The following is a 26,215-nucleotide window of genomic DNA, read 5'->3' as shown; positions in this document are numbered from 1 at the left end:
TATAATGGAGGACACTCCTATTTGTACGAGCACCAATAATAATATTGAAGCCATTTTTTTTCCATCCCCCTCTCATTTCACAACTCTTACCTCTCTCTCTCCCCATCTCTCTCTCTCTCTCTCTCTCTCTCTCTCTCTCTCTCTCTCTCTCTCTCTCTCTGAGGGGGGTTTGTGTGTTGTTCTGATGGATTTTCTTATTATTGTGCTCAGAGCTCAGGCTGTTCCATGCGCTCTGTGTTTTGACCGTTTTCCCTTGACACTTGGTAAAGGCAGCCTTCTGCTTGCACCGTGGTCCCACCATATCTTTTATCCTGCTCAGATGAGGAGCCCTACAGCAGTAGGTGTGTCTGCTGTTGTGGTTGCTACTACTGTAGGTGGTGCAACTTGTGCTTAGATTTTTTTCTATTTTCCCGAGTGATGGGTGACAGCTAAAACGATGAATTGTCTTGGGTGAGTGCACCTTTTTATTCTTTTCAGATTAAGTTTTTATGAAATGTGGTTGGTCGGTTGCTTTTGAGGGAAAAACTGCATTTTTTTTTTATCAGCTTCTTCAAGTCTGGTACATGAACTGTTGTTAAGTGCCATCAGTGTGATTATGTATGCGAAGTGGGTGGTGAGTGAGTGAATATTTAATGAAATATGATTCAGATGACAGTGGCTGCAGCTGATGTTTGATATATGATGTTTTTAGCTTTGATTTTGTCTCGTCACCAGTTGTTTTCTAAGATCTCTTCAAGGCCATTTACTGTAGGGCTTCAAAACTAGAATGAATTTATTCGAGTCCTTAACAGCGTGTTCATGCAGTTGAGTGTGATGTGACCATGCTTGGATGGATGGACACTGCTTGTTGTAACAGTTAACTGTACAAAGACCTACTGTTGTGCCTGTCTCTAAGTGACTGCAGTCATTAGGGTGAGTGATGCTCTGCTTTTAGGATGTAATCTCATGCCACGTGTTTGAAGGGGGCTGTCTGCGTGTGTGTATGTGTTTGTGCATGCTTTTCATGCTGACTTCCAGATTACAAGTTCTAAGTTACAATGATGAGCAAATACAATCTATTTTAACTAATGGCACAGAAATTGTGTTGTTCTTGTCCATTTTGCGTACATAATTCAAACATTCACAGTGTAGGTTGGTTGTAGGAGTTAGCAAACCTGGAGTCCAGTCAGTGAAACCAGATTTGAGGTGTGGCTTAGCTGCTTTGACATACAAAAAAAAACACTGAGATGTTTTTTAGTGTGCTGCTTGCTGCACAGCTTGCTATCATCGTTTGGAAATTAATTCCTGTATCTTATCCATGCGTCTTGCTGGATAATGCAGCAGGACAATGACTCAAAATATCAAAGTACATTATGAGAGAAAGGCTTCAAACTAATCAAAAATCTGCGTTTTGTTGTTGCTCAGTCAGAGCCCACACCTTACCCCAACAGAGGCGATAGGGAATAACCTTAAGAGAGCTGTTCACTGCAGACATCTTACATTTATAGCTGAGCTGAAGCCGTTCTGATCTGCAGCTACTGAAGTGCTTATTTGAGGTTATTGTTGCCAAAGGAGGTTTGACCAGTTATTAAATCCAACGGTTCACTTCATTTTTCCACTAGGACTTTGAATGTTGAAGGGGTGTGTTCAGTATAGACATGAAAGATTACAACTGTTTGTGTGTTATCAGCTTAAGTGCATTGTGTTTGTGACTTAGATGGAGATCAGACCACATTATGACCAATTACTGCAGAAAACCAGCTAATTCCAAAGAATTCACATACTTTTTCATGCCACTGTATCAAGCAAAGTCTTTTACAGCTGTAACTAGTAAACTAAACTTTTTTACTGCAGTGATTCTTGTGCCTAACGTCAGAATAAGAGTGATCAGAGCTTGATAGTGGTTGGTCTTAACAAGCCACAGTGCTGCAGTTACCAGCTCCTCTTGATCTATGCTACATGCTGTGCACAAAGCTTTCTTTTTCAGTAGTGTTGATAATGATGGTGTTTAATCTTGACTGCAGGAGCCAGAAGCTAGAGATAGTGTGAAGCTGCTACACTGCGCAAGATGAGAAACATTAGTGGCTCCCAAATACCTTGAAAACTGTTTTCATTAAAGGTGGTGATAAACACAAACAGGCAGCGCTGAAGCCAGAGCGTTCATAACTTGCACATTTCTGTCAATATAAACATGATCCTTTTATCTTTTAGAGAGTTGGAGGCTGCTTTATGTGACAAGTACAGTATGAATTCACCTTCTTCAGTCTGAAAGTGGAACAGAGACCCTCTAATATATTTTGATGATTGCTTTATTCTGAAATGGAAGATATGTATTTCATCTTGAAATTTTAATGTGTTTTTTGGCGTGGGAGAGGATAGTTGGTGTAGGGGTAGATGAGGTAACAAACTCATTTTTCACTTTTCCTTGTGTATAGTTTCACCTCCCTGGGCTTCTAAAAACTGTTAAAATAAAACTGCCTCAGAAGCCAAGGTCACTCTTTGATTGAACCGCTCAGACCCTGGAGGCCTCACTTATAGATGTGGCTTCATGTTGCAGGATAATGAGCAAAAAACAGCTAGGACCCACTGATCTGACCAACTGCATTCTGGTTTTTGTGATTGGTTCAGCTTCCAGCTGGTTCAGTTGATTTCTCAGTAGATACTCTTCAGACCTGGAGCGAAAACTGTGCTCATAAGATTCAGGCTTTGAGGGGCTACCATTGTAAGGGTCTATGTAATTTTAAAGAACTCAACCTTGTAGTCACTTGCACCATTTGAGTGCAGAAAGATCATGTAAGAAAGAGTTTCCACTGCATCACCCCTTCATGTGTACAGAAATGGCAACAGTTCAGACTGACTTGCCTGAATTCGAGCCACATCTGGACACTTGAAATGAAATGAGGTCTCCTTTTTGTAGTTTTCTGCTTGTCATTCTTCCCTTTTGAGAAATCCGTCCCTTCCTCCCTGCTTGCTTCCTCCTCCACAACCCTCCGTCGGATAATTATAGATCTCTGTTCTTTATAAATGAGGTCAAATCAGAACACTCATTTAGTTTCCAAGAGTTGACGCGGAAAACTTTTTGTGATGAGGTGGCTGTTTCAACAGATGGCTGTGCATTCTGAGGTGGAAGAACATCTGCATTTATAAAAACTGTAATGCTGATAGCAGCGGCTACACACACACGCTCACACACGTACATTCCTCACACAAGCAGGTTGTGTCTGTATGAGAGACGGAGACATATTAGTGTTGTGATATGAATAGATGACAAATAGCAGGGAAGCACTGATAGCAAACAGAGAGGGACTGTGTGGGCTGTTACACCTACAGCACTACAGAACATTTATTTATATCTCAGGAGTTTGCTCACTGGAGCCAGTAGTCTGTGCTCAGGCAGCACTGTCTGACTGCAGTCAGATACTAGTACACCTCAAACCTGATCAGAATCTGCAGAGGCAGTGACAGCAGGCTAAGAATATGTGGCCTATATCTTTTACTGAAAAGATTTGTCCCAAAAATGTGATACCCACCATTTGTTAATAGTGGCAGCTGCTCTAAAACAAGTCATAGGAATAGATTTATTAATCATGTGTGCTTTTTAGAATTGCAACGTGAGACAAGTGAGTTTGGCGAAACGGGTGAATTGCACAAGATTTAATGGCCCCTTTCCTGCTGTCAACCCCCCCTGCTTCTGGTGCCCTTGCTCAGATCACACCCATCTTCGAACTCCGCTTTCACTACGATTTCAATCACACACCTGTAAGGTTTTGTGAGTGTATGTTGTACAGTTGTGACAAAATCTGTCCACAGACGGACACATAAACACCTGCCTTATTACTCAAAACCACCTCTGTTATAGTTCCTAATACCAGCCACACTGTCACTGCTGGTAATCACGTAAAATACATAATTCAAGCAGGAGACTTGTCAGAAATAGTAGGCTGCTGCGTTGCTCTTTTGTCTTGTGGTGCTGAACAGAGAGTTCTTGTGCAGAGGGTAGCAGCATGTGTTGTTGTTCATTTATACTGCCACTGGGGGGAACCACAATTTTTTTTTTTTTTTTTTTTTTGAAGTTTCTGAATTTTTTAGGTTTGGAATAGTAAACCTTTTCACTCAGTAGACCTGTAATGTAGAATGTATCTGATTACCTTCAGTATATAGTAGTGGACATGCTTCAGCTCAACTTGAGTGTGTTGTATCTGCTTCTGTTGCAGACTAACCTTTTGGAAGCCTCTGTATCATATGAGATTAGTTCTAGACATTTCTGATTAAAGGAAACTAAAGTCAAAATGTAGTGAATGGTGATTTGTTTTTGTGTTTTTCCAAAGGACAAACTGCCTGCTTAGCAAAATATGTTAACAGAAGAGTTGACCTTTTAGTTTCCACACATAAAACACTTTATTATTATGCTGCATAAACAGGACAGCACAGGGCTGGAGGTGCTCTATATTTACCCGAGTACCTTTTAATAAAATGCTTAAACAACTCTGTATAATGAAATGAGCCGCAGTCAGGCCTCATGTTTGCTGTGAAGTTGCTTTTTGTGTCTCTCTCGCTCCTTCTCTTCATACAGTAAGTGTGTCCTAATTGCTTTATTTAGTGTTTAAAGTTGTTTTTATGCAGCTTAATTAGCTTCTTGTGGACTACAGACAGTGGTAGCTGTTGTCTCTCCCTCGTCTCTATCGGTGTGTTTGTTGCTAATTACTCGACTGGTGCTGTTTTTCACAGAGCACGCTACACCCTGTCTGCCGGTGGCTGATTCATCTGATCAGCAGCAAATCAGCTAGTCAGAGCCCAACAGACTGGTGTAGGTGGGAATCAAAACGGTTGTTTGTGAAAATCTTGTGTTCAAGCTCAGCTCTGATTCAACAAACAAGGAACAAAATAATTAACTTCTGACTCGCTTTGTGCATCAGCTGGGATTTTGGTTCTTTTTTTTTTTTTTAGTCAGTCCTGTCTGAATTTTCTGCATTTCCTTTGGGTCTGGTTTGAAAAAGACTTGGCGTTAACATATGTGACATGCTGTGTGTTTATGCTGTGTAGGCCACTGTAGGCGTGTGTGTTCTTGTTATTCCCTTCGTATGAGAACATATTCATTGTTGGCTTAATAAATCCACCAAAGTTAGATGGTGTTGGCCAGTTCTCGCTTATTTATGGGAGAGTGGTTCAGTAGGCTTAAAGCAATAATTTAATGTTTTGGGAAATGTGCTATCTTGCCGCCCCGTCTGTATCTGTGTAATGACCATTAAGCAACAGCCAGCAATTAGCTTAATTTAAAAATCTGCCCGCCAGGAACCTGCCTATATTTTTCCAAAATGTCAAAGTATCACATAAAAGTGAGAGTTGATGGTAAAGAAAAATAGCCGCTGGCCTGCTTAAATGTAGACTTTCTGTGTTAATGAATGTTGTGGTTTACTGTTGGTTTTCAGCTGGTGATTTATTTGTACCTTTCCATGAAATGCTTTAACCCTTTCCTCAAAAATCATATCTTGTGTTTTGTCAGTGTTGTATACTAAGGCTACCATTTGTGTCGCCAGAAAAACTGCTGAATTTATCCTTTAAGGTTAGACATGCAGAAGAACAACTTCAGGGTACGGTTAGGGGGGGCACAGCCTGAATATCCCCACAAGTATAGTTACAGAAAGTGTGTGCGGATGTGTGGGTGGCTGTCTTGTCTCTTGGCAGCCATTCTGATCACTTGAATGAAAAGTTGTTTTCTGTTGTCAGCTGAGTCCTTGTGTGTGGGGGGACAAGTCATTTTGTTTTGTTCTCATAGTTGATGCTGCTGTGTGGTAAACAGACAGCACTCCATACGATTTGTTGAAATATTCTTTAACATTAGAGCTTTGGCTTCTAGTGTTAAATGAAGAAAAAGGGTAACATGTGACAGGTGTGGGTATCGTTTGAATGAAAATTTAGCAAAAGTACCATCAGGATAAAGGTTGTGGAAAAAATATGTGACTGTTAATTGTTTCTTACAACTGAGAGAATGATTAAATTAGTTAAAATCTGTCCACCTGCTCGGATCTGTTTCTCGTTAGGTTAATTAACTAAACGTGTTACAAGTGGAGTTGTTGTCTAAATGGAAAACTTGGTTATGTCTGAGGTCAGTGAGATGATGCCAGCTTCTTGCTCTGTGCTCCCACTGATGAAGTGACACAGAGGTGAAGCGTGGACGGAAGTGTGAGGGCAAGAGAGTGAGATAGTGTAGATGGAGAGAGAGAGAGGAAAAATCCCATGCTCGCTCACTCCCACACCTTTTTTCTCTTGCTGTATTCTGGCTCTGGTACCTCGCGCTGCAGCAGTGAGACTCCAGCAAGCAGCGAGTGACACCAAGCTTTTCTCACTGTCTCTGTCCTCAGTGAAAGATCTTTTTCTCTCTGGCTTGCCATTCAACTTCTCTCCTTTTCATCTCTCTGGGGACAACAGCCAGCAGGAACTTCTCCTCCTCATCTGTCCATCAAAAGCATTTTTCTTTTCTTTCCTTTCAATCTGAGTGCTGAAAGAGGAAGTCTGTTGATTTGAATTAGCGTGGACTTGGATTGTGAAGATTATTTCAGCAACAGTCGAGTCGATGATCACCTTTTAATCTCTGCTCCTGCTGGATGTTTGACTTGCTGCCGTTATTTCACTGGAAACCCAAGATTTTTGATTATGGGCTGTACGCTTTCAGAGTGGATCGAGGTGGATCTGTGATGTAGATCCATCCTCTTTCCTGCTCACTTCTTTTTTCTGAGACAACTGTTGTGGACCAAAAAAAAAAAAACTTGTATCACCCCTCATTTGTTTTCCCTCACATGTCACTATGTTTGCCAGAATCTTCATTCCGAAGAAGCACCGGCAGCGCTTCGACGAGGCTGTCTCCCAGAATGTGATTAACCGGCTCTGCCGCAGCAAGAGCATCAGCGAGCCGCACGGCAGAGTGCGGCGCAGCCGGAGCGAAGATCACTCCGAGCGCCACCACGGGTCCAAACGGGCCAGCTCTGTGCCCAGGGATGGAGGGGAACCCGGAGGGAGGGGTGAGGCAGAGAGAGACAGGGGCTTAAGGAAGTCTGTTTCTGGGATGCCCGCACACCCCCCCATCGGACCCAATCAGAGGTGAGCACACATGTATGAGACTCCTAAACTGTTGTTTTTGTGAATGCTGTGGTGCATTATGGGTGTATTTGGCTCTGCTTTAAGTGTTGTTTGTTTACTCTGGGAAATCATGATGTCAACAGGTTAATCTTCACACATAACACAACAGCTAGTGAGTCACTTTCTTACTCAGATAGTTTGATAGTTTTTGAGCACTTGTAAGAATTGGTGGATGTGGTATGTTCTCAGATGGTGTGTTTCACCATCTTCTGACCTATAATGTGAGTTAGAGCATGTTTAGATGGACAGTATTTCCCGTTTTCTCAGGTAACATCTTCAGCTCATTGAAATTGGCATTTGCATTGATTCAACATGTTAATTCTGCAGTGTTTTAGAGCCCCTGACCATTCAGCCTCTGCGACTTATCCTCCACCTGCTAACGCACTGCTTACACGACTGTCTAATTAATAACAGCACAATGGATTTAGTGCACTCCCACACTACGCCAACAAACTAAATCCCAAGATAAAATATGGGGCTGAATGTGTCAAGCGTAATCATATTGGCAGGTCACACAACAATAGGCGACAAGCTGATTGTGTTAAACAGGAGAGGTTATATGATGTGGTGTATGTGGCACAGTCATAGTAATAACTTGTACTGCATGCTGGTGCCTTCCCTGAGCTCAGAAGCCCATGGATGGATAGATGGATAATTTTTTCCCCATTTTCCAAAAAATAGAGGTATAACTTAAATTTTTGTTTTACTACAACTACTACTAAACAGCCTATTGATCCAAAAAAATTCTCAGAATCAATCACTATAGATTGGCAATTGTATACATAGACCAGTATTGGAGCCATTGTGCCATTTGTTGATGTCTCAGTGGATTTCATTAAGCAGTGACTGGCTGATTGTCTTGGCTTGTTATGTAATATTTTGGGGCTCAGTGACTTCATGTGAAATACTGTAATAGCATGAGGTGGAGTTGCTGCTGAATGATGAGAAGCAGCAGAGGCCTTGAGCAGCCTGAGAGTCATATACACTCACACACACACACACACACACACACACATGGCACAGAATGCACCCATCTGCATTTAGCTCATCTTACATAACAGCCGTTAACCGCAGCTATCAAAGAATAGATTTCCCTTTCGTCTTTTTTTCGTCTTCCCCCTGTTTACATTCTGCGTTGCCTTGAGTCGTTTCCATGGCAACGCACTGTGGACAGCGAGTGTGTCTCATCTTTGATGTAACAGGAGGTTCCAGCTTTAATTCCTCCACTGGGGTGAATGAGAGCAAAGCACTACCATCAGCAAAATGTCAGAGCTTTTCTTTTCTTTTTTTCCTGTGTTGACTGTGACCGGAAATGTTTTTATTTGGGCTGGAAGGTGGTTTAAAACACACAGATGTGTGGAGTGATGTGGTGTTGCACTAAATCACAAAGGTGGATTTGCAGTAAAAAAAAAAAAGAGCGTCATGTCCCCACTTGTTCAGACTCCCACTGGCAGGAAGTGACAAATCAAAACAAAGGTGAAGCTCAAATAGCCTCGTAAACAGCAGCGAATGAGCGCTCACTCCAGAGTCAGCTGGGCTCCCCGTCCGTTCAGATACAGGTTGTTAAGCATCAGCGTAGTTGAATGATGTCACAGTTAATGCTGAAACAGTTAACTGGTTGGTGGGTTGATAACAGCTGTGATAATGAATTAATCATTTAATCAGTGAAAGGCCAAACATTCTCTGGTTCCAGCTTCTCAAATGTCAGAATTTACCTCTTTTCTCTATGACATGCCCTAATATCTATTTCTGTGTTTATCCAAAAGATATGATCTTACAATGAATTTACCTCTGCTTTTTACCAACAATCAGAGGCAGCAGAACAAAGAAATTACACAGAAGCAGCATTTAAATAATGTATTGTTTTTGTAATTTGATTTATTTTCTGCTTGAAACAGGAAGTTTGGAAATGACATTTAAGACTGTTAGGTCAGATAAAGTATCCACATGCTGTACCAACAATGACTGTCAGCAGTGCCTGAAGAAGATCTCTGATAGATCGTTGCCCGGTTAAAGTCACTGGGAGCTGTTAGTGCAATGTGTGGATCTTTTGTCTGATTTTTGCTTTTAGTTATATTTATTTTATTTTATTTTTTTTTTTTTAAGGCTTTTTTTTTGGATATGGTTTGTCTTCAGCACTGCATTGCTGTATTTTGTGTCACCTTGAAAAAGAAATTGCAGGATTGCTATGAAAGAAGTGTGAATTAAATGAATCCACCTTTAAAAGGTCATATGATTTTAACATAAAAAGAAGAAAAGAAATTTAAAAGGCTTTTTTTTCCCCCCATTAGTGAGTCCATAAAGATATCATGTATCAACAGGCTGGAAAAAATATTTTTGTGTGACAGAAATTCAGGAATTGGTGCTGTTGAGTTGTTCTCACAACAAATTTATGTCTCTTCCTCAGGATCGTTCGTGTCTACAGGGGGAAGAAGAACTTTGGCTTCACGCTGCGAGGGCACGCTCCCGTCTGCATTGACTCGGTTATTGCAGGTACTGATCCTATATTAAAAACCAGTACAGTACGGCCCTGATAGACACCTCCTCACTGTGCGTGGTGGTTTGAACCAAACATTGTTCTGTGTTGGCTGGAGAGTGGTGATGGAGGGGGCAGGTGTATATTGTGTGGGTGAGTCTGTTGTGGTGCCAGCCGCTGGGGGTTGAAGGTGATCAGAAGGTGTTTGTGTGTGTGTGACTATGAGTGTACCAGGAAGAGGACTCGTCTGACTCACCAATGAAATGTTAAGAGGAAAACACTCAGAACAGACTGTGCTGTGCTGTTACTGACACTTATAGCAGCCAGTCAGCACTATGGAGCTACATTCAGGGATTTTACACTGATTTCTTTCTCTAAAGCTCACTAATGAACACTTTATATTTATATTTTGTCTTTTTTAATCCATATAAAACAAAATGCAATAACTACAAAACCCTATTTATTGGCTTCCTCAGGCCAGCAATGCAGAACTTTTTATTGATTACATTTTTAGTTGGTAAGTTGAGTTTAACTGTAGTTGGGCTATTTCCACTGCTGAATGAATTTCTGGATAAAATATGACTTGCTGCTTTGTACCAGAGAGATGATTTCCATGAAAATCAAACTCTGTTAAATATTTGTGAGGGTAATTTCTACTCAGAGCCTTTGGTGAATATTTTAATTACTGTTGTTTTTCACATTACCAGCAGTAAAAGGTTGTTTAATTAACTGTTATTGCTTTGTGAAATGAAAGTAGCAGACAAGAGAGGCTGTGAAGTTACTGTTGAGGGAATTTGCCACGTTCCTCGGTGAGGAGGGAGGTGTGTGTTTGTGTGTGTGAGTGTTACAGTACGTGTGTGTATCTGATGATGACGGCACTGTACCCGCCCACCATTGTCTCCCACCATCATGTGCTGAAGCGGCCAGAGTGGACTGACTCAGTGGGCCTTATGGAGGTTGGTACGGAGATAGTGGGGGTGGATAGCATGTCTCTCATCGTGATCTGAGCACAGGTCCTTTATCGATAACCAGGAAACCACAAGTACCGTGATATGTAGTCTGTCTCGTGGCCAGTGAATGTGCACACACTACATCGACACATGAGTTTATGTTCAAACTTTGGTTTTTTAAACAAAAAAGGATGACATGACATTCACTATGAGGGAGACGCAGCAGTGAGACAGATGACAGATGAGGAGGCGATGGTGGATGGGTACAGTGCAGTCGGAACAGATTGGACTGGGGATTGTTTTGACAGCACTGTTTCCTTACGTAATACGATTTAGCATGGAGATCATCTTGTTTGTTGATGGGTTTTGTTGGATGTCATACACAGGTTGACAGCATCACATTAGTCACCATCTCTCCCTGTTCAGCCCGTGTGTTCGGTGCACCTTGTTAGCTGGTGAGGTTGTGCCAGCATCCGTTTTTTTCAATCTGTGATTGATGTTTGAATTGTGTTTGTTTGATATATTTTTTTTTTTTTTGTCTCCTTCTCAGATAGTCCTGCTGAGGAATGTGGACTGAAACCAGGTGACCGTATCCTGTTCCTCAATGGCCTGGACATGAGGTTTGTCTTTAATGGATAACATGATTATTATTAGCAGCAGTAGTAGTAGTATTTTGTCTTTGCCCACTGTCCAAGTACTTGAACTTATATCAGGGCTAGTTTTTCTCCAATAGAAGCCATCTGCTGCCAGTATTAAAAAAAAAAAAAAAAAAAAAAACAGCTCTCACAGTGGCTGATAAACCATCACAGAGCACATGAAGCTTTTATTTGATTTTGTCACAGTTTCGCAGTCATCATTATTTCACTGTCTCTTAGCTGAGTTTTTCCTCTGCTTCCTGTCAGTCCCCCTCAGGAGAAAGCCATGAATTAAACCCTCAGAAATATGTAGCTTTACAAAATTTATCATCACATCTAACTCTTCCTTTTTTGTGGCAGTGGAAAGACCCAGAATGGATGGAAATTTTCAATGTAGAGACACAGTTTTGACAGGACTAAGAGTCTAGAGCCAAGCCAGCTGCTCTTTGAGGCTATACTTAGGCACTGCGGTGCTTTGAGGTAAATGCTAACATTAACATGATAACATTCTGATATTTAGTGGTTTAGTTATACAAATAATATTTCTGACTGATTGCCCACCAGACAGAGACAGACGTTGTCTCCCCTATAGACATATGAACAGATACACAGTTAATAGGCCATAACTCTAAATGATACTGGTGTTAATTAACCTCGCTGCGTGTGTCTCTGCAGATACAGTGTGTATGCTTGGGCCAATGCATGTGAACACAAGCTTTTATGTAAACTGAACTTTTCTTGTAGGAGTCGCAATAGTTCTTTTGTGGACTTTACAACTTCTTGACCTTATGCCTCTCGATTTTCAGAGAGCGAGCGTGGGAGTGCCGATAAGAAATTCATCACGGCTGAAATTGAGTTCGTACCTATACGAGCTCAGCAAATACACTATATCATCCAATACAGAATATCAGCCAACAGATCCAATGCTGTGTGAGGAAGCAGTATTATTCACCGTGACGCCCTGATAGCCATGTGACAGAGGAATTGCAGAAGCTGTTCCCATGGTTGCCTGATGTACGGATTTGATTGGGACTGTATAATTTTGCTGCTCTCCCTGATAACACTGTGCTGCAGCAGTAGGAGGTGATCAGGAATACAGTGGGAGTTGTTCACCAGATAGAGGAAAAAAAAAATAAAGTACAAGATACGTGGAAACGTTTAGTGTATTGTTTATAAAGTGGGCATGTTTTGCACAACATCTGTTAAGGTGTGCAAAATTTGATATTTGCAGTATTGATTTGGCCACTTGTTTGTACAGTCCTCATAAAAATACATTTTACGGTCTGTTTTTATTTGTTCAGATAATAACTATTTCTCTGGCAAAGTTAATAACTGATTTTCTTTGGGGTGATGACAAGTGATTATGTATCTTATGCATAATTTTAATTCTCTGAAAACAGACCTTTGTTTTAAGGGGTCACAGACATGTTTTACAGCTACAAGTCCATCAGCTCTCCCATTTTTTTTTTTTTTTTTACCTCTGTGCCATTAAGCTTCATTTATTTGTTTTCTGTCCTTGTAGGAACTGTTCCCATGAGAAGGTGGTGTCCATGCTGCAGGGCAGTGGGGCGATGCCCACTCTGGTGGTGGAAGAGGGTCCTTCAGACTACTCCTCAGACCAAACTGATGCAGAGGAGTCCTCTAGCCTGGCCCCCACCACGTTACCACGCTCTAGGTCAGTACACACCAACAAACCAGACATTTTGAACAGGCGTTTCCATATGTCACTGAAACAACAGACCTCTGTCAACAACACTGACAATACATTTTAAATAAAGATGTAGAACAAAGGGGAGCCAATGTTCTCAACACGTGAAGTGTAAATAATTAAATGGAAAAGAATTTTCCACTGTGTGTGTGTGTGTTGTCCAGGTCTCCAGCCCTCAGCTCCTTGCAGTGGGTGGCAGAGATTCTTCCACCAAGCATCAAGGTCCATGGACGGACCTTCAGCCAGCAGCTGGAGCACCTGCTGACCATCCAGGAGAGATACACAGTCTGCAAGGCCCTGGAGACTTTCTTCCAGCACAGGTCAGTGGGATGTAGAGACTGGGGGAGGGGAAGTCTATAAATGGAAGTAGGCAGAGAGGATGAAAGGATGCATGCTGAGTAAGAAACGTGTAGATCTGTAGTCTGCACCAAAGTAATCACCATCTTTAAAATACCAGCCTCACTTGGGGACATCAGCTCCTGTGGAGACTGGCAGCTCCAAAAGGTAGCGAGAACCTGCACTAAGTACAGAATCTAGCTTTAAATTCAGTTTTCAGCATCTGTTAAATTATCTGTGTGATAGGAGTCTGTTAACTAGCTATGTTTCATGAACAGCTACTAAAAGAAAATTACCTGTTGCCCAGGAAACTCTTTTTTTGCACACTAAATATACTGAGTTGCTAAGGATATTCTTAATGCAGGCGAAAGACAGAGATGGAGAAAATGAGTGATGGATAGTGAGCTGGAAAGCAATGAAGAAGCAGATGCACACAGCTAAGCAGGAGGTTTATTCCTCCCATCAGGCAGTGATAATATTTCCTGAAGGATGAAGAGATGAAGAGAAGAGATGGATGGATGGTGAATTAGCTCTGCAGATGATGCAAACGTGATGCAGCAGGATTATAAGGGAAAAAAAAAAAGCAATTCAATTCTACCACACATGCATAACGTATAAACACCCAAAGGAATGAATCCTAGCATAACTGGCATCCCTGTTATCCTCCCACCTTCTTTATAATCTTTTCATCCTCAGATGTATATGCTATTACAGATGCAAAGAATGTACATCTAAGCTAAAGCTAAATCCCAACAAATGGGAGTCAGTTACCCGGGAGTAAATAGACGTGTGTTATGTAAAGATTAAATGTATGGGCATTCATGTGTTTGTAGGAACGTGGACACCCTTATAGTAGATGTGTTTCCAGTGTTGGACACTCCAGCCAAACAGCTGATCTGGCAGTTCATTTACCAGCTACTGACCTACGATGAACAGGAGCGCTGCCAGAGCAAACTGTCACGCTTCCTGGGTTTCAAGAGCAGTGGTGAGTCAAAACACACAATATGAAGATTATTTTGCACTTGGGCAAAAAAAACTCTTTACATTTACACTTTAAGGTTGTTTTTTATCATTAAAACAGACACAAAGGAGCAGCTGCGCATAATATTCTTAAATAACAGTTTAAGTATAGCAAAGTGTGATGCTAAGTGTGCATATGTGTGTTTTGCAGCGGTGTTAGAGCCTGACATCGGTTCGGAGCATCACCGGCGGAGCAGCTCCATGCGCGTGACGGGGACTTCGTACCGCGGCAGTGTCCGAGAGAGGAGCTCTGACGACTGCATCATCGGGACTCACCTGGGAATGGGTAGGCTTTGCTAAATCTCAAAGCAAAGGTGTTTCCCTCTGGTGAAACATCCCTGTTTCAGTAGCTTTCCAGCTTCTTTCTGGATTAAAAACTTCTCACCCAAATGGAAATTTAAGACACTCCTTACTCAACTGAGGCTTTTTGCTCTGACACATCATCATTTTTTTTTTTCACAGATGTTACAGCCTGTTTCTCTTAAAACCTCAGTAACACCACTGAGCCTCAGGCATTTAGACTTAAACTGTTGACTGTCACAGAAGTGTGTGCCCAACCTAACATAATGGGATTTGCCAATGAATATATAATCTTCAGTAAACCACACTTTGATGGGTGATCATGGTTTGTTTCATCCTCTAAGATAACATGGTACTTTATTGATCCCAGGGCTAAAATTCACACATAACAGCATCACAAGAGACAGGCTAAGCGGTAAGAAAACGGATAAAGACCTGTTTGAATTAAATATATACAAATAAAATAAGAAAGTAGAGGGATGACCTTAAAGAAACCATATATATATTACTGTACCTTAAACTGTGTAAGAGGATTGCACAACTATTTGTGCAGATGGAATCCAGTAATGCAACTCTGTTAGCCACAAAGTGTGTATTTACAATATTAGTGTAGATACATATAGTTCATATTCCTGTAAGCAAGACATCTGACCCCCACTGGCTAAAGTTGAACTGCTCAGAGCTCAGTAATATGAGCTGTGTTTGCACCCCTCAGCTCCCAGGTGGGACCGTGTGTAATTGTGAGAACAGAACATGCAGCAGGATGTTGCTGGAAAACATGCTTTCTCAGCAAATCCTCTGTGGACACTTGAAGGCTAAAATACAAAAGACTGTCATCACCAGTTCATACATTAACTCCATGTCTCAGCGGCTCCCCAAACTATTCATTCAAAACCTCATATTTTATTTCCATCTGAGGCTGTTTTAGGCTCCAGGTATTTCATTCATAATTTCCCCTGTTTTCCATTATCATTGCTAAACTCCTGCTCCAGGAGCGCAGCTTTTGCTGTGTGCTGCTCTGCTTCATCCTCTCTCCTCACTCTTGGTTGGAGGCGGATGGATGGAGGAGGCTTTCGTTCCATGTGTCACTGTTCATGCTTTATTGTGCTTTAGGAATTCATGTCGATGAATCTGGGAGCCCGGAGGAGAGGCAGTCAGGAGATGGAACCTCCTTCCCCGAGTCCCCTGACCTCAGTCATGTAGGTATAACCGCAGCTATTCAGCAACTGGCATAACAAATGCTAGTTATGTTTTCTGTGCTCTCTGGTCTCACGTCATTTGAAGGTCTGCTGGTTATTACTGCAACTCAACCTGTGATATTAAATTTGATTTCATGCTGCAGTTAACCTGGGATTAGTGATTTATTTTTTCCCTAGAACACACAAAAGCAGCAGACCTTCAAAGCTAATGTACTGCGGCGATTGAGTGCTAACCAGCTGATCATGCCTCCATTCATAGATGACAGGTGTGTACACGGAGCTGGAGAATGTGTACGCAGGGAAGAGTGTGTCTCCACGGCAGGGTGGCTCCTCAGCAGAGCCTGAGAGGCCGGGACAGACTGAGGCCTACGGGCGCTCTCTCTCCCCCCTCACACTCCCCCCTCTCACAGGTACTCTGGGGCTGACACACATGCCCAAACTCTCACCCACAGACGAAAATTAACACACACATGCTGTCAGACACACGCTTTCATCAGTGACTCTCAATCATGTGCCATCAAAGTCCAAGGTTATGCACAGTTAGGAAAGTTAAACCAGCTGAACTGAAACCTGGATGATTTTGGACCTCAGTGGTACATGACTGATGCCATGCTCATGTCATGTTAAACTTAATTAAATTTGAAATGAACATTAATGTGAAATGTGAAAGGGTATTTATTTATGCAATGGTGGAAGCAACAAAATGAGCAGCTTTTATCAGTCTTGATGTAAACATGGCATGAGAACCCCGGATTTTGAATGTTTGTGATAGAACTCATTGGGATCCTACAGTCTATATGTGACTATAAGCCTGCAGTTTATCTTTTCGTTGCCATGGTTTCCTCTCAGAAGAAATGATCCCCAAAGTAACAACATGGCCAAGAATATCAGTGATTATTTCTAGAAGTAGAATAAGTAGCATCAGACGTGACTTGTAAAAGCCAAGTCATGTGAACTGATGGCGTAAACCTGTGCGGCGTGAGTGTCAAACATTGCAGATGCCAGCAGCAGCCATCTTTGATTTTTTTTCCTCACAGGTAGCCGTAAATCCGGCCTGTCACTATCCTGGAAAGAGCCTCTACCCACTCCTGTGTATGAGATCCACCACCAGAGCAGCGTGGACTCCAACCCCTACGTCAGCCTGGAGAGCCCCCCCGCCTCCCCGCAGCACTTGGACAGCGGTCCCAACACCCTGACCCGTCGCAAGAAGCTGTTCACCTTCTCCCGCCCGCCCCGTAGCCGGGACACCGACAAGTTCCTAGACGCCCTGAGTGAGCAGCTCGGCCACCGGGTCACTATAGTGGATGATTTCGTACCCGGGGAGAACGACTATGAGGAGGTGAGGAAGAACTGCCTCCATTCAACTATATCATTAGCTGATATCTATGCATGCACATAGTGTACATCCTTTGTTGTTATTGAAGGTCCTTTCACATAGACTATATGTTGTCATATCTTATTATTCCTAGCTCTGTGGTGCCTTGCTTAATTTATGGCCGCAACTTTCGGCTATTGCTTTCATTGAACCAGCTGAGACTGTGAGAGTTAGCTCACAGGTGTCTTTCCTTTTCTCTGAAGAGAAACTAAATTCGTGGCTTAAACAAGGGAGTAAATAAGAAAAGATGAATCCAAAAGAAGTGACTTACAGCTTTTAATTCATCGGTTCAACCGTCATTAGCTTCAGAATCAATAAAGTACCTCAGTGTGCTATTGGACTCTACCTGAGGCCACTTCTTCATGTCCTCCCATTCCTCAGTAGTAGAAGTCAAAGAGATGAAAGGAGTAACCGGAAGCTGCACACACAATTCACGCAAGGGATCATGGGGCACGGAATAACATGGACACTAACTGATTCTGATTCAGTTTTAAATTTAAAGCTGTAGCATGTATCATTCTTAAATAAGTCATTTTTAAATGAAAAGTGATACCTTAGTATAATTACTGCAAGCATTTGAGATTATGAATGAAATGATTGGCAGGCCAGTAAAACTATTTATACCTTTTCTGTCGCAAATGTGAGATGCACTGTAAAAGCACGTAGAGACTGTAATGGTCTTATTTGTTCATGGTAATTATACTAATGTCTCACAGTTATTGTGATACTACTTATTTTTAAGCAAAAATGTTACACACAGCATCATTAAGTGACAATCTTATTGTTTGTGCATTTGCTTATTATAAAAAAAACTGAGCAAATTCACATGTAATTGAAGTAATTACGTTGTAGTGCGTACTTGCATGTTTACATTAGAGCAACTCTAATGTACGCTACAATGAACACTTGTGTCACATGAACAGATATATCAAGGTGATTCTCATGGTTTCAGAAGAAGAGGTGTGCCTGTAAGTAAAACATGATACTTCTGAATAGGAATCTAAGGTTATAAAAAGGTGCTGGCTGATGGTAAATCATGATGTAAGCATTACAGCTGCTGTGTTATGCCTTTGTCGGGGTGATATTGCGTTTGTTTTTAGGAATGGAGAGGGCAGGATATTGTACATAATTCACTGGATTGCATGTATTTTAAATGTGATCTTTTTAGTGTTGGTTTCAGTTTTTTGCAGTAAACTGTTACATTTCAATTTTTGCCCTCCATAAATACTGTAGATGAGTTGGAGATATGATGCTATTGAAGTGCATGTGTTTTAAAATCTTGTAGATCAGCAGCTCTGTATCTTTTGTTCTGTTTTGTTACTTTATTAGTTTTTCTGCTCCATAAGTAGGTAAACAAAGAAAAAGAATATGTGAATTTTAAAGATCTAGCACTTAAAATAGCAGTCAAAACATGTTTTTTGTTTGGCTTTTTTGGCTAAAAGTGCAGCAGTGGAATAAGTTTCTGTTTGTAGACATCCAACAGTGCAATTAACTAACAGTCAGAGCCTAAATGAACAGTTACCTCAGTATCACACAGCAGAATGATAAGAGTGTAAAACCAAGAAGAGTTAGCTGTGTATTAGAGTGGTGCTGATGGTGCTCCTGTCCTTCCTACAGATGAGTTTCCAGGAGGACCAGGACCTGGGCTTCATGCCTCGGCAGCTCAGCAGTGGCAGCAGTGAGGACCACAGTAGCAGCGATGAGGCCTCGTCTCCTTCCTACTCCTCTGGATCTGAACCGATCCCACCACCTCCAACCCAGAGTCCTCCACCTCCCCCACCCTTCCAGGCTCTGATACCCCCTCCCGTCCCGTTTACCGACCCTCTCCCGCCCGTCCGTTTCTCCCCAGAGCACATCCCCCGCAGCCGGGTGCCCTTCCAGCCACACCACCCTATCATCCCTCCACCTCCACCCCCTCCGAGGACCCTCCTGTCCAGCCGCTCTCCTCTACACAAAGTGCTCACCTCCAGAGGAGAAGCAGAGAAAACTCACCAGCGCTTCCAGACCACCTCCACCCGTCTCTCGCACGGCCACAGCACTCTGGGTTCCACTACCCTGCGCTCCTCCCAGCCTTCCCGTCCCAGCTACCTCCCACGCCAGCTTAGCCAGCCCCAGCCTATCCGCCAACCATCCCCCCAGCCCTCACCTCAGCTGCTGAGACCGAGCCAGCTTGTCCTCCAGAGGCACCACCAGCTCCATCACCAACACAGCTACCAGGGCCCACTGCCGTCAGCGCTCCAGGATCACAGCCCCTCCCAGAGTACAAGTAAAGGCCCCGCAGGCTCCTCACTGATCTCCCAGCCTCCTGCGTCTCACTCCACCCTCCCCACTGACACTAAGACTTATGAAACCACACGAAAGGAACACCAGTCACAGCAGGTAACTTATATATATTTTAAGTTAGGATTTTAAGTAATAAAACCATGTTGTATCATATGCTATGCTCATAGAATGCAGAGTTACACATTAAACCAGTGATTCCCAACTTTTTTGGCCAGTGACTCCTTACAAAAGAGCAGTTTCTAGCCTGGGGCTCTTGTCGTGTTCCAGAGGTCTATGAGCTGTTATCAGTTACATCAAACAGTGACTTCCCATCAGATGGTCTTATTTAAAAAGCTATTTGAGGCCAAAAGAAGTAAATTATCCATATACATTATCCATATTTCATAAAAATCAAAATCAAAATGTTTTCCTCTTTCCTGCCTCATTAATCGTCTCATGACCCCCCAGTCTTATCTTGTTTAAGTATATTTTGCTGATAAAACCTCTGTGCTTCTACTTAAGTAGGATTTTGAAATCAGAACTCTTACTTGTGATGAAGTATTTTTCTATGTTGTGCTGTTTGTTTTACTCATGTAAAGGCTGCTCCTTCCACCACTGGTGACATGAGAGATATTATTCATAAAAAAAAAAAAAAAAAAAATGGCAACATGGGGTGGTGCAGTGCAGCAGTGCCACTGCAGTGTGCACCTAGCAACAGAAATGTCACAGGAAAAAAAAGACAAGAGTTGGAACCATTCAGGCTACAACTGTAAAGATTTGTCTTTGAAAACACACAGCACTTTCACAGAAATAGAAGATTTGACAGAACAGACAAGATGGTGCATCTGTTGGCACAATATAAAAGCACAGTAAAAATGTCTTTTCTTTTTTTGTTTTTAAAGGAGGTGCTATAAAAATAAATCTAGTAAATCTAAAGCAAGCATCAGTGAGTGGTTCATTAGTTTGTTGTCGTAGGTCCAAGCCTAACTGAACATTAATTTTGTTTGGTGCAGCTGGAGGCGAGTATATAAAGAAGTCATGATTGCATGAGATCCCCTGAGCCTCTGGCACATAGTTTGGAAATGATTCAAACAGCAGAGTTTGCATGAAATGCTCCAGTTTCACTTGGTGAAAACATTGTACAACAGTGTACATGTACAATTTCCTGATTTAAAATTGTACAAACTAAAATAAGTATTTTTTTTCTCTTATCTCAAAGGCTCCACCACCTCCGCCTCCACCCCTGCCACCACCCTGTGACCCGCCTCCACTGCCCAAGCCAGGCCACCAAGCCTCAGACACTAACCACATGAGTGTGAAGAGGCTGCGCTGGGAGCAGGTGGAGAACTCTGAGGGAACCATTTGGGGTCAGGTGAGTGGTGAGCACTTCATCCATCACAGTGGAGAAGGTGCAGTTGGAAAACTCAAATATCTTAAATCCACTGAACAGTAACCTCAACTGTGAATTTTCTCACTTTGGCTGAGAGTTTTCTCACTGCTCCTACATCTACCTCCCATATTTGGAAACACTTACTAATGTACTCTGTTGTGTCTCTGATGAATCACAGTGGCATCGAACCAAATGTCTTGCTTTTGTAACTAGAATTCCTGCTCAGATTAGACTTTGTAGTTTGTCTTTATAACCCTGTCAGACACAGATAAAGTCTGTCTGTGTATAAAAACACTTCTAGGTTACAAAACCTTGACAGTGTCTTTGGAGAGTACAGTGTGTGTACTTGTCTATGTTTAGCTCGGTGAGGATTCAGACTACGACAAGCTCACTGACATGGTGAAGTACTTGGACCTTGACCTGCACTTTGGGACCCAGCGCAGATCCAGTAAGTTGTTCTGTACTTCTGCTTACCCTTTAATACACTGCATCATCATCAATATCAATATCATGTCATCCCTTTATTTTTCTGCTTATAGTCATAATGTTCCATCAAGCTAATTGTCAGAGGGTTAGTTTACAGTAAAAGTGAATCTGTGTTTTTATCTGTTGACGTGTTTTGTTTGTACCTTCACAGTTAAGATGTTCTCCATAACCTGCTTTGGAGCTGCTCCATTCACCTGCTCATCATATCCATTCTCCATAAGGCACCATACCCTCCCCCTTCTTTTCTGTGTAATAACACAGCTCTGCCAGAGGAAATGCACCTTACCTGTATTTATGAAAGATGTCCTAGAAGGACCAGGAGCATTTTGGCGTCTGATGATTCAGATGGCAGAGCTGTGTTATTAACCCATCAGCCTGCCTCATGTAGTCACTGAGTGTTAGTTTGTGTGTGTGTGTGTGTGTGTGTGTGTGTGTGTGTGTGTGTGTGTGTGTGTGTGTGTGTGTGCGTGTGCGTGTGTGGATCCCTGGTGCCTGGAGAACACATCCTTACACAGTTGTTAAAATTATCAGTCTCTCCTCCAGAGCCAGCCTTCCTTCCCGAGAACTTTAAAAAGAAAGACCTGGTGGAGATTCTGTCTCATAAGAAAGCCTACAATGCCTGTGAGTAACACACACACACACACACCCTGAAAGGTTGAAACTCAGGGCTGTGAGGCTACATTGAAATAGCTCCTCCTGCAGTATTTTATGATTTCTGTGGCTAAATTTTAGTTAGAATTTGCAATGCAAAGACCTAAACCGACTCACTAAATTCTTACCTTTACCCACAAAATTCTGTGCTTACATATAAAGTGCAAAACACTAAGGGATAACACAGACAACATAAACGTGAGCAGCGGTTCTCAGTAATCTGCTGGTATTTAGTTCCTTTTACCTCAGATGTTATTTAGGAGACATCATACAGGACCTGGGTGCCTTAATCAAAACCAGACATACACTTCATCATTGCTACAGTAAATAAAAACAAAGAAGATAATACAAGAGAAGGAGTAGTTTACAGGCACACCTGTGACTGCTCCCACACATAGAGTGAATTTATTAAAGAGCTTCCTTTTGGTCAAGCGAACATGGTTTGTTTTCCGAATGAAGAGACATCTGTTTCTGTTGTGTGGGCTCATTCACAGTGTGACAATATGCAGATGTACAAAATGTTTGATCCTGTAATCAATCTGAAGAGCTTGGAAAAAGACAGAGAAGAGAATAGTAAACAAGCTGTGATGAACGGGTGTTTGAATGAGAGGTAGGAAGGAAAACAGTTGCTTTGTTGTAAAGTCATATTGGACAGTGTGATGTAAATGTTAAACAGCCTTAAAAGATCTTGCACATTTAATTTTCTTCCTCCCTGCAGCCATCCTCATCGCCCACCTGAAGCTCTCCCCCGCCGAGCTGCGTCAAGTCTTGATGAACATGACCACCAACAGGCTGGAGCCAGCCCACATCAAGCAGCTGCTGCTCTACGCCCCCAACGACGACGAGGTCAAACAGTACGAGCAGTTTGACCAGGACCCGGCCAAACTAAGCGAGCCCGACCAGTTCATTTTCCAGGTAAAAACAACAACATGACCAAAGTTGTAAAAGCAATGGAACGGTGTAAGTAAATGAGTGGCTTTGTATGGTTCAGATGCTGATGGTGCCTGAGTATAAGACTCGTCTGCGGAGCCTCCACTTTAAGATGACCCTGCAGGAGAAGACGGAGGAGATGAAGATTGCATACGATTACATCTACAAGGCTTCAGTGGAGCTGAAGAGCAGCAAGAAACTGGCCAAAATCCTGGAGGTAAACACCCAGAGAAGAGAAGAGGAATATAAATCTATCAGTCTGTGTGTTAACAGTGGTTGTTAAGCGCTTTTCTTGCTCACAGTTTGTTCTTGCGATGGGGAATTACCTGAACAACGGGCAGCCGAAGAGCAACAGGACAACCAGTTTTAAGATCAACTTTCTGACTGAGGTACGGCCTGGTCACCTGTGCTTTAACCACGTCGTTATATCTCATTTTTGGTTTTTAGTCTCCGGATGCTCGTGTCTCATTCTTTCCCTTCATGCTTTGCAGCTAAGCACAACCAAAACTGTAGACGGGAAATCCACCTTTCTCCACATTCTGGCCAAGTCTCTGTGCCAACACTTCCCTGAGCTGCTCAACTTTTCCAGAGACCTTACAACAGTGCCTCTGGCTGCCAAGGGTATGGTGATGTTACAGCAGCGGAGCTCTTCAACTCTGCTTTCCATCCTGAAGGTCATTTAGTAGCTGAATGTAACTGTTCCATCCTGTAAAATGCTCATTTCTATACAGCACAGTGTGCTGGATGTCTCTGCAGGGCTGGCAGACTTCACCACAAACATCTAAATTCATGCAGATTTATGCCTTGTTTGTTCAAATCGCTTTTATGTTAACACAAGATAATGGTTTGAATTTTAATTTGACATTTTAAAACGGGATGACTGCTGGTCGTCTGATTTCGTCTCAGCTGTGGGCAGACATCAGGCATTTAACAATCACCACGCCACGTATGAGTGTGTGGGAACGGCTTCTGTTTTGGTAACTCTGCACCTCGTTCGTCCCTCTGATATGTCCAGTGAACCAGAGAGCCATCACAGCTGAGCTGAGTGACCTTCACACCACCATCCAAGACATCAGGACATCCTGTCTGAAGATCTCACCCACCTCTGAGGACCACTTTGCTTCTGTCATGAGCGTAAGAGAACATATTATGCACATTCACACATTATATATTCTTGATATTAAACTCATCCTTGGTAAAAACACAGCTTCCAAACGCCACTCCTCCAGTTAGTAATGCTGTAAAACTGACTCTCTGAGCCCCAGCTGAGATAACCCTGGTGACATCATCAGGGTTATTTTCTCAGTCTTTGGAGACACAGAGGACGTTATTTAACTGTTTGCTCTGGCTGATTTTCTCTCCTCATGACAAGTATCCTGTAATGTTTGACCTTTTGCGCCCGCCCACAGAGCTTTCTGGAGAACAGCCACCCTGCGATCCAGTCTCTGGAGTCCCTGCAGACCCGAGCAATGGAGGAGTTTTCCAAGGTGGCCTCCTACTTCGGAGAGGACAGCAAGTCCACCAGCACGGAGGCCTTCTTTGGCATCTTTGCAGAGTTCATGTCCAAGTTTGAGGTTAGTTGTTGTTTGTTTTTTGTTTGTTTGTTTTTTTTTGTTTTGTTTTTTTGTTGTTGTTTTTTTTACTGCTTTCTTCTGAATTTGACATGTTCCTGAAAGTGAGCGGCTCATATTTTGATACATGCAGCAGGTGTTCAAACCTCTAAAACAATCAGGTATTCAGTTATTGCTCTCACACAGACAGACAGCCTGCCTGCAGCTAAATGATTATGCAGCAAAGTTGTGCTGTATTACATAACCGAATGTGGTCTAAATCTGAAAATAATACAGTAAAATAAGTATTAATCAGATGAGATTATGGGTTGTGTTTTGCAGAGGGCTCTCAGTGAGACCCAGACTCCAGAAAACCCCAGAAGCCCCAGACTGTCTTCCCCTCTGCCCTGGTAGGAGCGATGTCAGGCCAAACCAATGAGGCCTGGTCGGCTCCATTTTCACTCTGCTCTCCACAACCAAAGTGCCAAGATCACACACAGAGACACTCAGACCTACGGGAACAGAGACCACGTCATCTATAGCAAACGAAAGGAGTGAGAGAAGTATACTGTACCTGTGTAGATAATTATGACGTGTGCAGCAGTGCTGTTGTTTCAGGTGCTGGGTGGAGCAGGAACATTCAGGTGTCGGCAGGTCAACAGGAGCTCTCTACACGCTGCAGAGTCATTATGTTACTTACATCTCTTTTTAATTACATAGTAAAAAATAAATTAGCGAAACCATCCGTGTACATTTGGTTGCTTCACTTCATCTGGAAGCTGCATTTAAAATGAGATGTAAGCAATGAAAACAACTGGTCTGGATATTTACAGATTACTTGCTATGTTTATTATACAAAGTTTATATTTTCTATCAGATGATATTTGAAAATTGTAAAAACTAAGTGTAGATGTAGACTGAGTCATTTATCTGGAATCAAGATGATTCACAAGTGTAGAGTATCTAGTGTGTACAGAGTCATGCTGGATGGCTCAGAGTGTTTGATCAGACGGTTCGTACAGCGGCACACTCACTGCCTCCCATACAGCAGGATTTGATTTAAATATTTAAAGGCTTGCCCTCTCCAGGTTGGAGGAGAGTTCCTGCCTCAAGTGCAGGAGTTTAAGTATTTTGAGGTCTTGTTTGTGAGTGAGGGAAGGATGGAGCGTGAGATTGACAGGCGGATCGGTGCAGCTTCTGTAGTAATGTGGTGGTGAAGGAGCTGAGCTGAAAGGCGAAGCTCTTGATTTACCGGTCAATCTACGTTCCTACTGTCACCTGTGGCTATGAGCTTTGTGTCATGACCAAAGGAACAAGATCTCGGATACAAGCGGCCGAAACGAGGTTCCTCCGCAGGGTGGCTGGGCGCTCCCTTAGAGATAGGAGATAGGGTGAGGAGCTCGGAATACAGCCGCTGCTCCTTCACATAGAGAGGATCTATTTACATCTATTTAGGATGCCCCCTGGACGCCTCCCTGGGGAGGTGTTCCAGGCATGTCCCACCAGGAGGAGGGCCCGGGGAAGACCTAGGACACGCTTGGGAACACCTCAGGATTCCCCTGGAAGAGCTAGAGGAAGTGTCCAGGGAGAGGGAAGTCTGGACGTCCCTGCTTAGACTGCTGCCCCCACGACCCGGCCCTGGATAAGTGGATGAAGATGAAGGTTTAAATATAGGACGTGTTGGACATGCATCCACATTGCTGATTACAAGTGTGGTCATTTTCATCTAATTTACTGTGATTTTAAAAGTCTGAAAGATTTTAAGAGTCTTTTTCAAGATTAAAAAAAGTTTCTTCTCTTAATGCAGCGAGTTAAAGTTAACATCATCGGA

At 42.6% G+C, this 26,215-nt stretch overlaps 1 protein-coding gene across 1 annotated transcript in view; it reads left to right on the top strand.

Annotated features, from left to right (window-relative positions):
- grid2ipb (glutamate receptor, ionotropic, delta 2 (Grid2) interacting protein, b) overlaps positions 1–25,176 on the top strand; it is a 29,073-nt gene extending 3,897 nt beyond the window's left edge. Inside the window, exons 5-26 of the mRNA XM_041029283.1 lie at positions 6,796–7,077; positions 9,524–9,609; positions 11,093–11,162; positions 12,700–12,852; positions 13,050–13,205; positions 14,055–14,206; positions 14,393–14,527; positions 15,655–15,740; positions 16,000–16,150; positions 16,778–17,079; positions 18,039–18,083; positions 18,733–19,494; positions 20,597–20,749; positions 21,128–21,215; positions 21,785–21,874; positions 22,623–22,819; positions 22,896–23,051; positions 23,137–23,223; positions 23,326–23,455; positions 23,850–23,968; positions 24,244–24,408; positions 24,727–25,176. Coding sequence (XP_040885217.1) covers positions 6,796–7,077; positions 9,524–9,609; positions 11,093–11,162; positions 12,700–12,852; positions 13,050–13,205; positions 14,055–14,206; positions 14,393–14,527; positions 15,655–15,740; positions 16,000–16,150; positions 16,778–17,079; positions 18,039–18,083; positions 18,733–19,494; positions 20,597–20,749; positions 21,128–21,215; positions 21,785–21,874; positions 22,623–22,819; positions 22,896–23,051; positions 23,137–23,223; positions 23,326–23,455; positions 23,850–23,968; positions 24,244–24,408; positions 24,727–24,798 — 3,637 coding nt within the window. The 3' untranslated portion in view covers positions 24,799–25,176. The remainder of the gene's footprint in view (positions 1–6,795; positions 7,078–9,523; positions 9,610–11,092; positions 11,163–12,699; positions 12,853–13,049; positions 13,206–14,054; positions 14,207–14,392; positions 14,528–15,654; positions 15,741–15,999; positions 16,151–16,777; positions 17,080–18,038; positions 18,084–18,732; positions 19,495–20,596; positions 20,750–21,127; positions 21,216–21,784; positions 21,875–22,622; positions 22,820–22,895; positions 23,052–23,136; positions 23,224–23,325; positions 23,456–23,849; positions 23,969–24,243; positions 24,409–24,726) is intronic.
- Positions 25,177–26,215: the final 1,039 nt, after the last annotated feature.

This window comes from Toxotes jaculatrix, chromosome 21, assembly GCF_017976425.1.
Source record: "Toxotes jaculatrix isolate fToxJac2 chromosome 21, fToxJac2.pri, whole genome shotgun sequence".
Taxonomy (NCBI): Eukaryota; Metazoa; Chordata; class Actinopteri; family Toxotidae; genus Toxotes; species Toxotes jaculatrix.
This window is presented reverse-complemented; position numbering and strand designations above follow the sequence as displayed.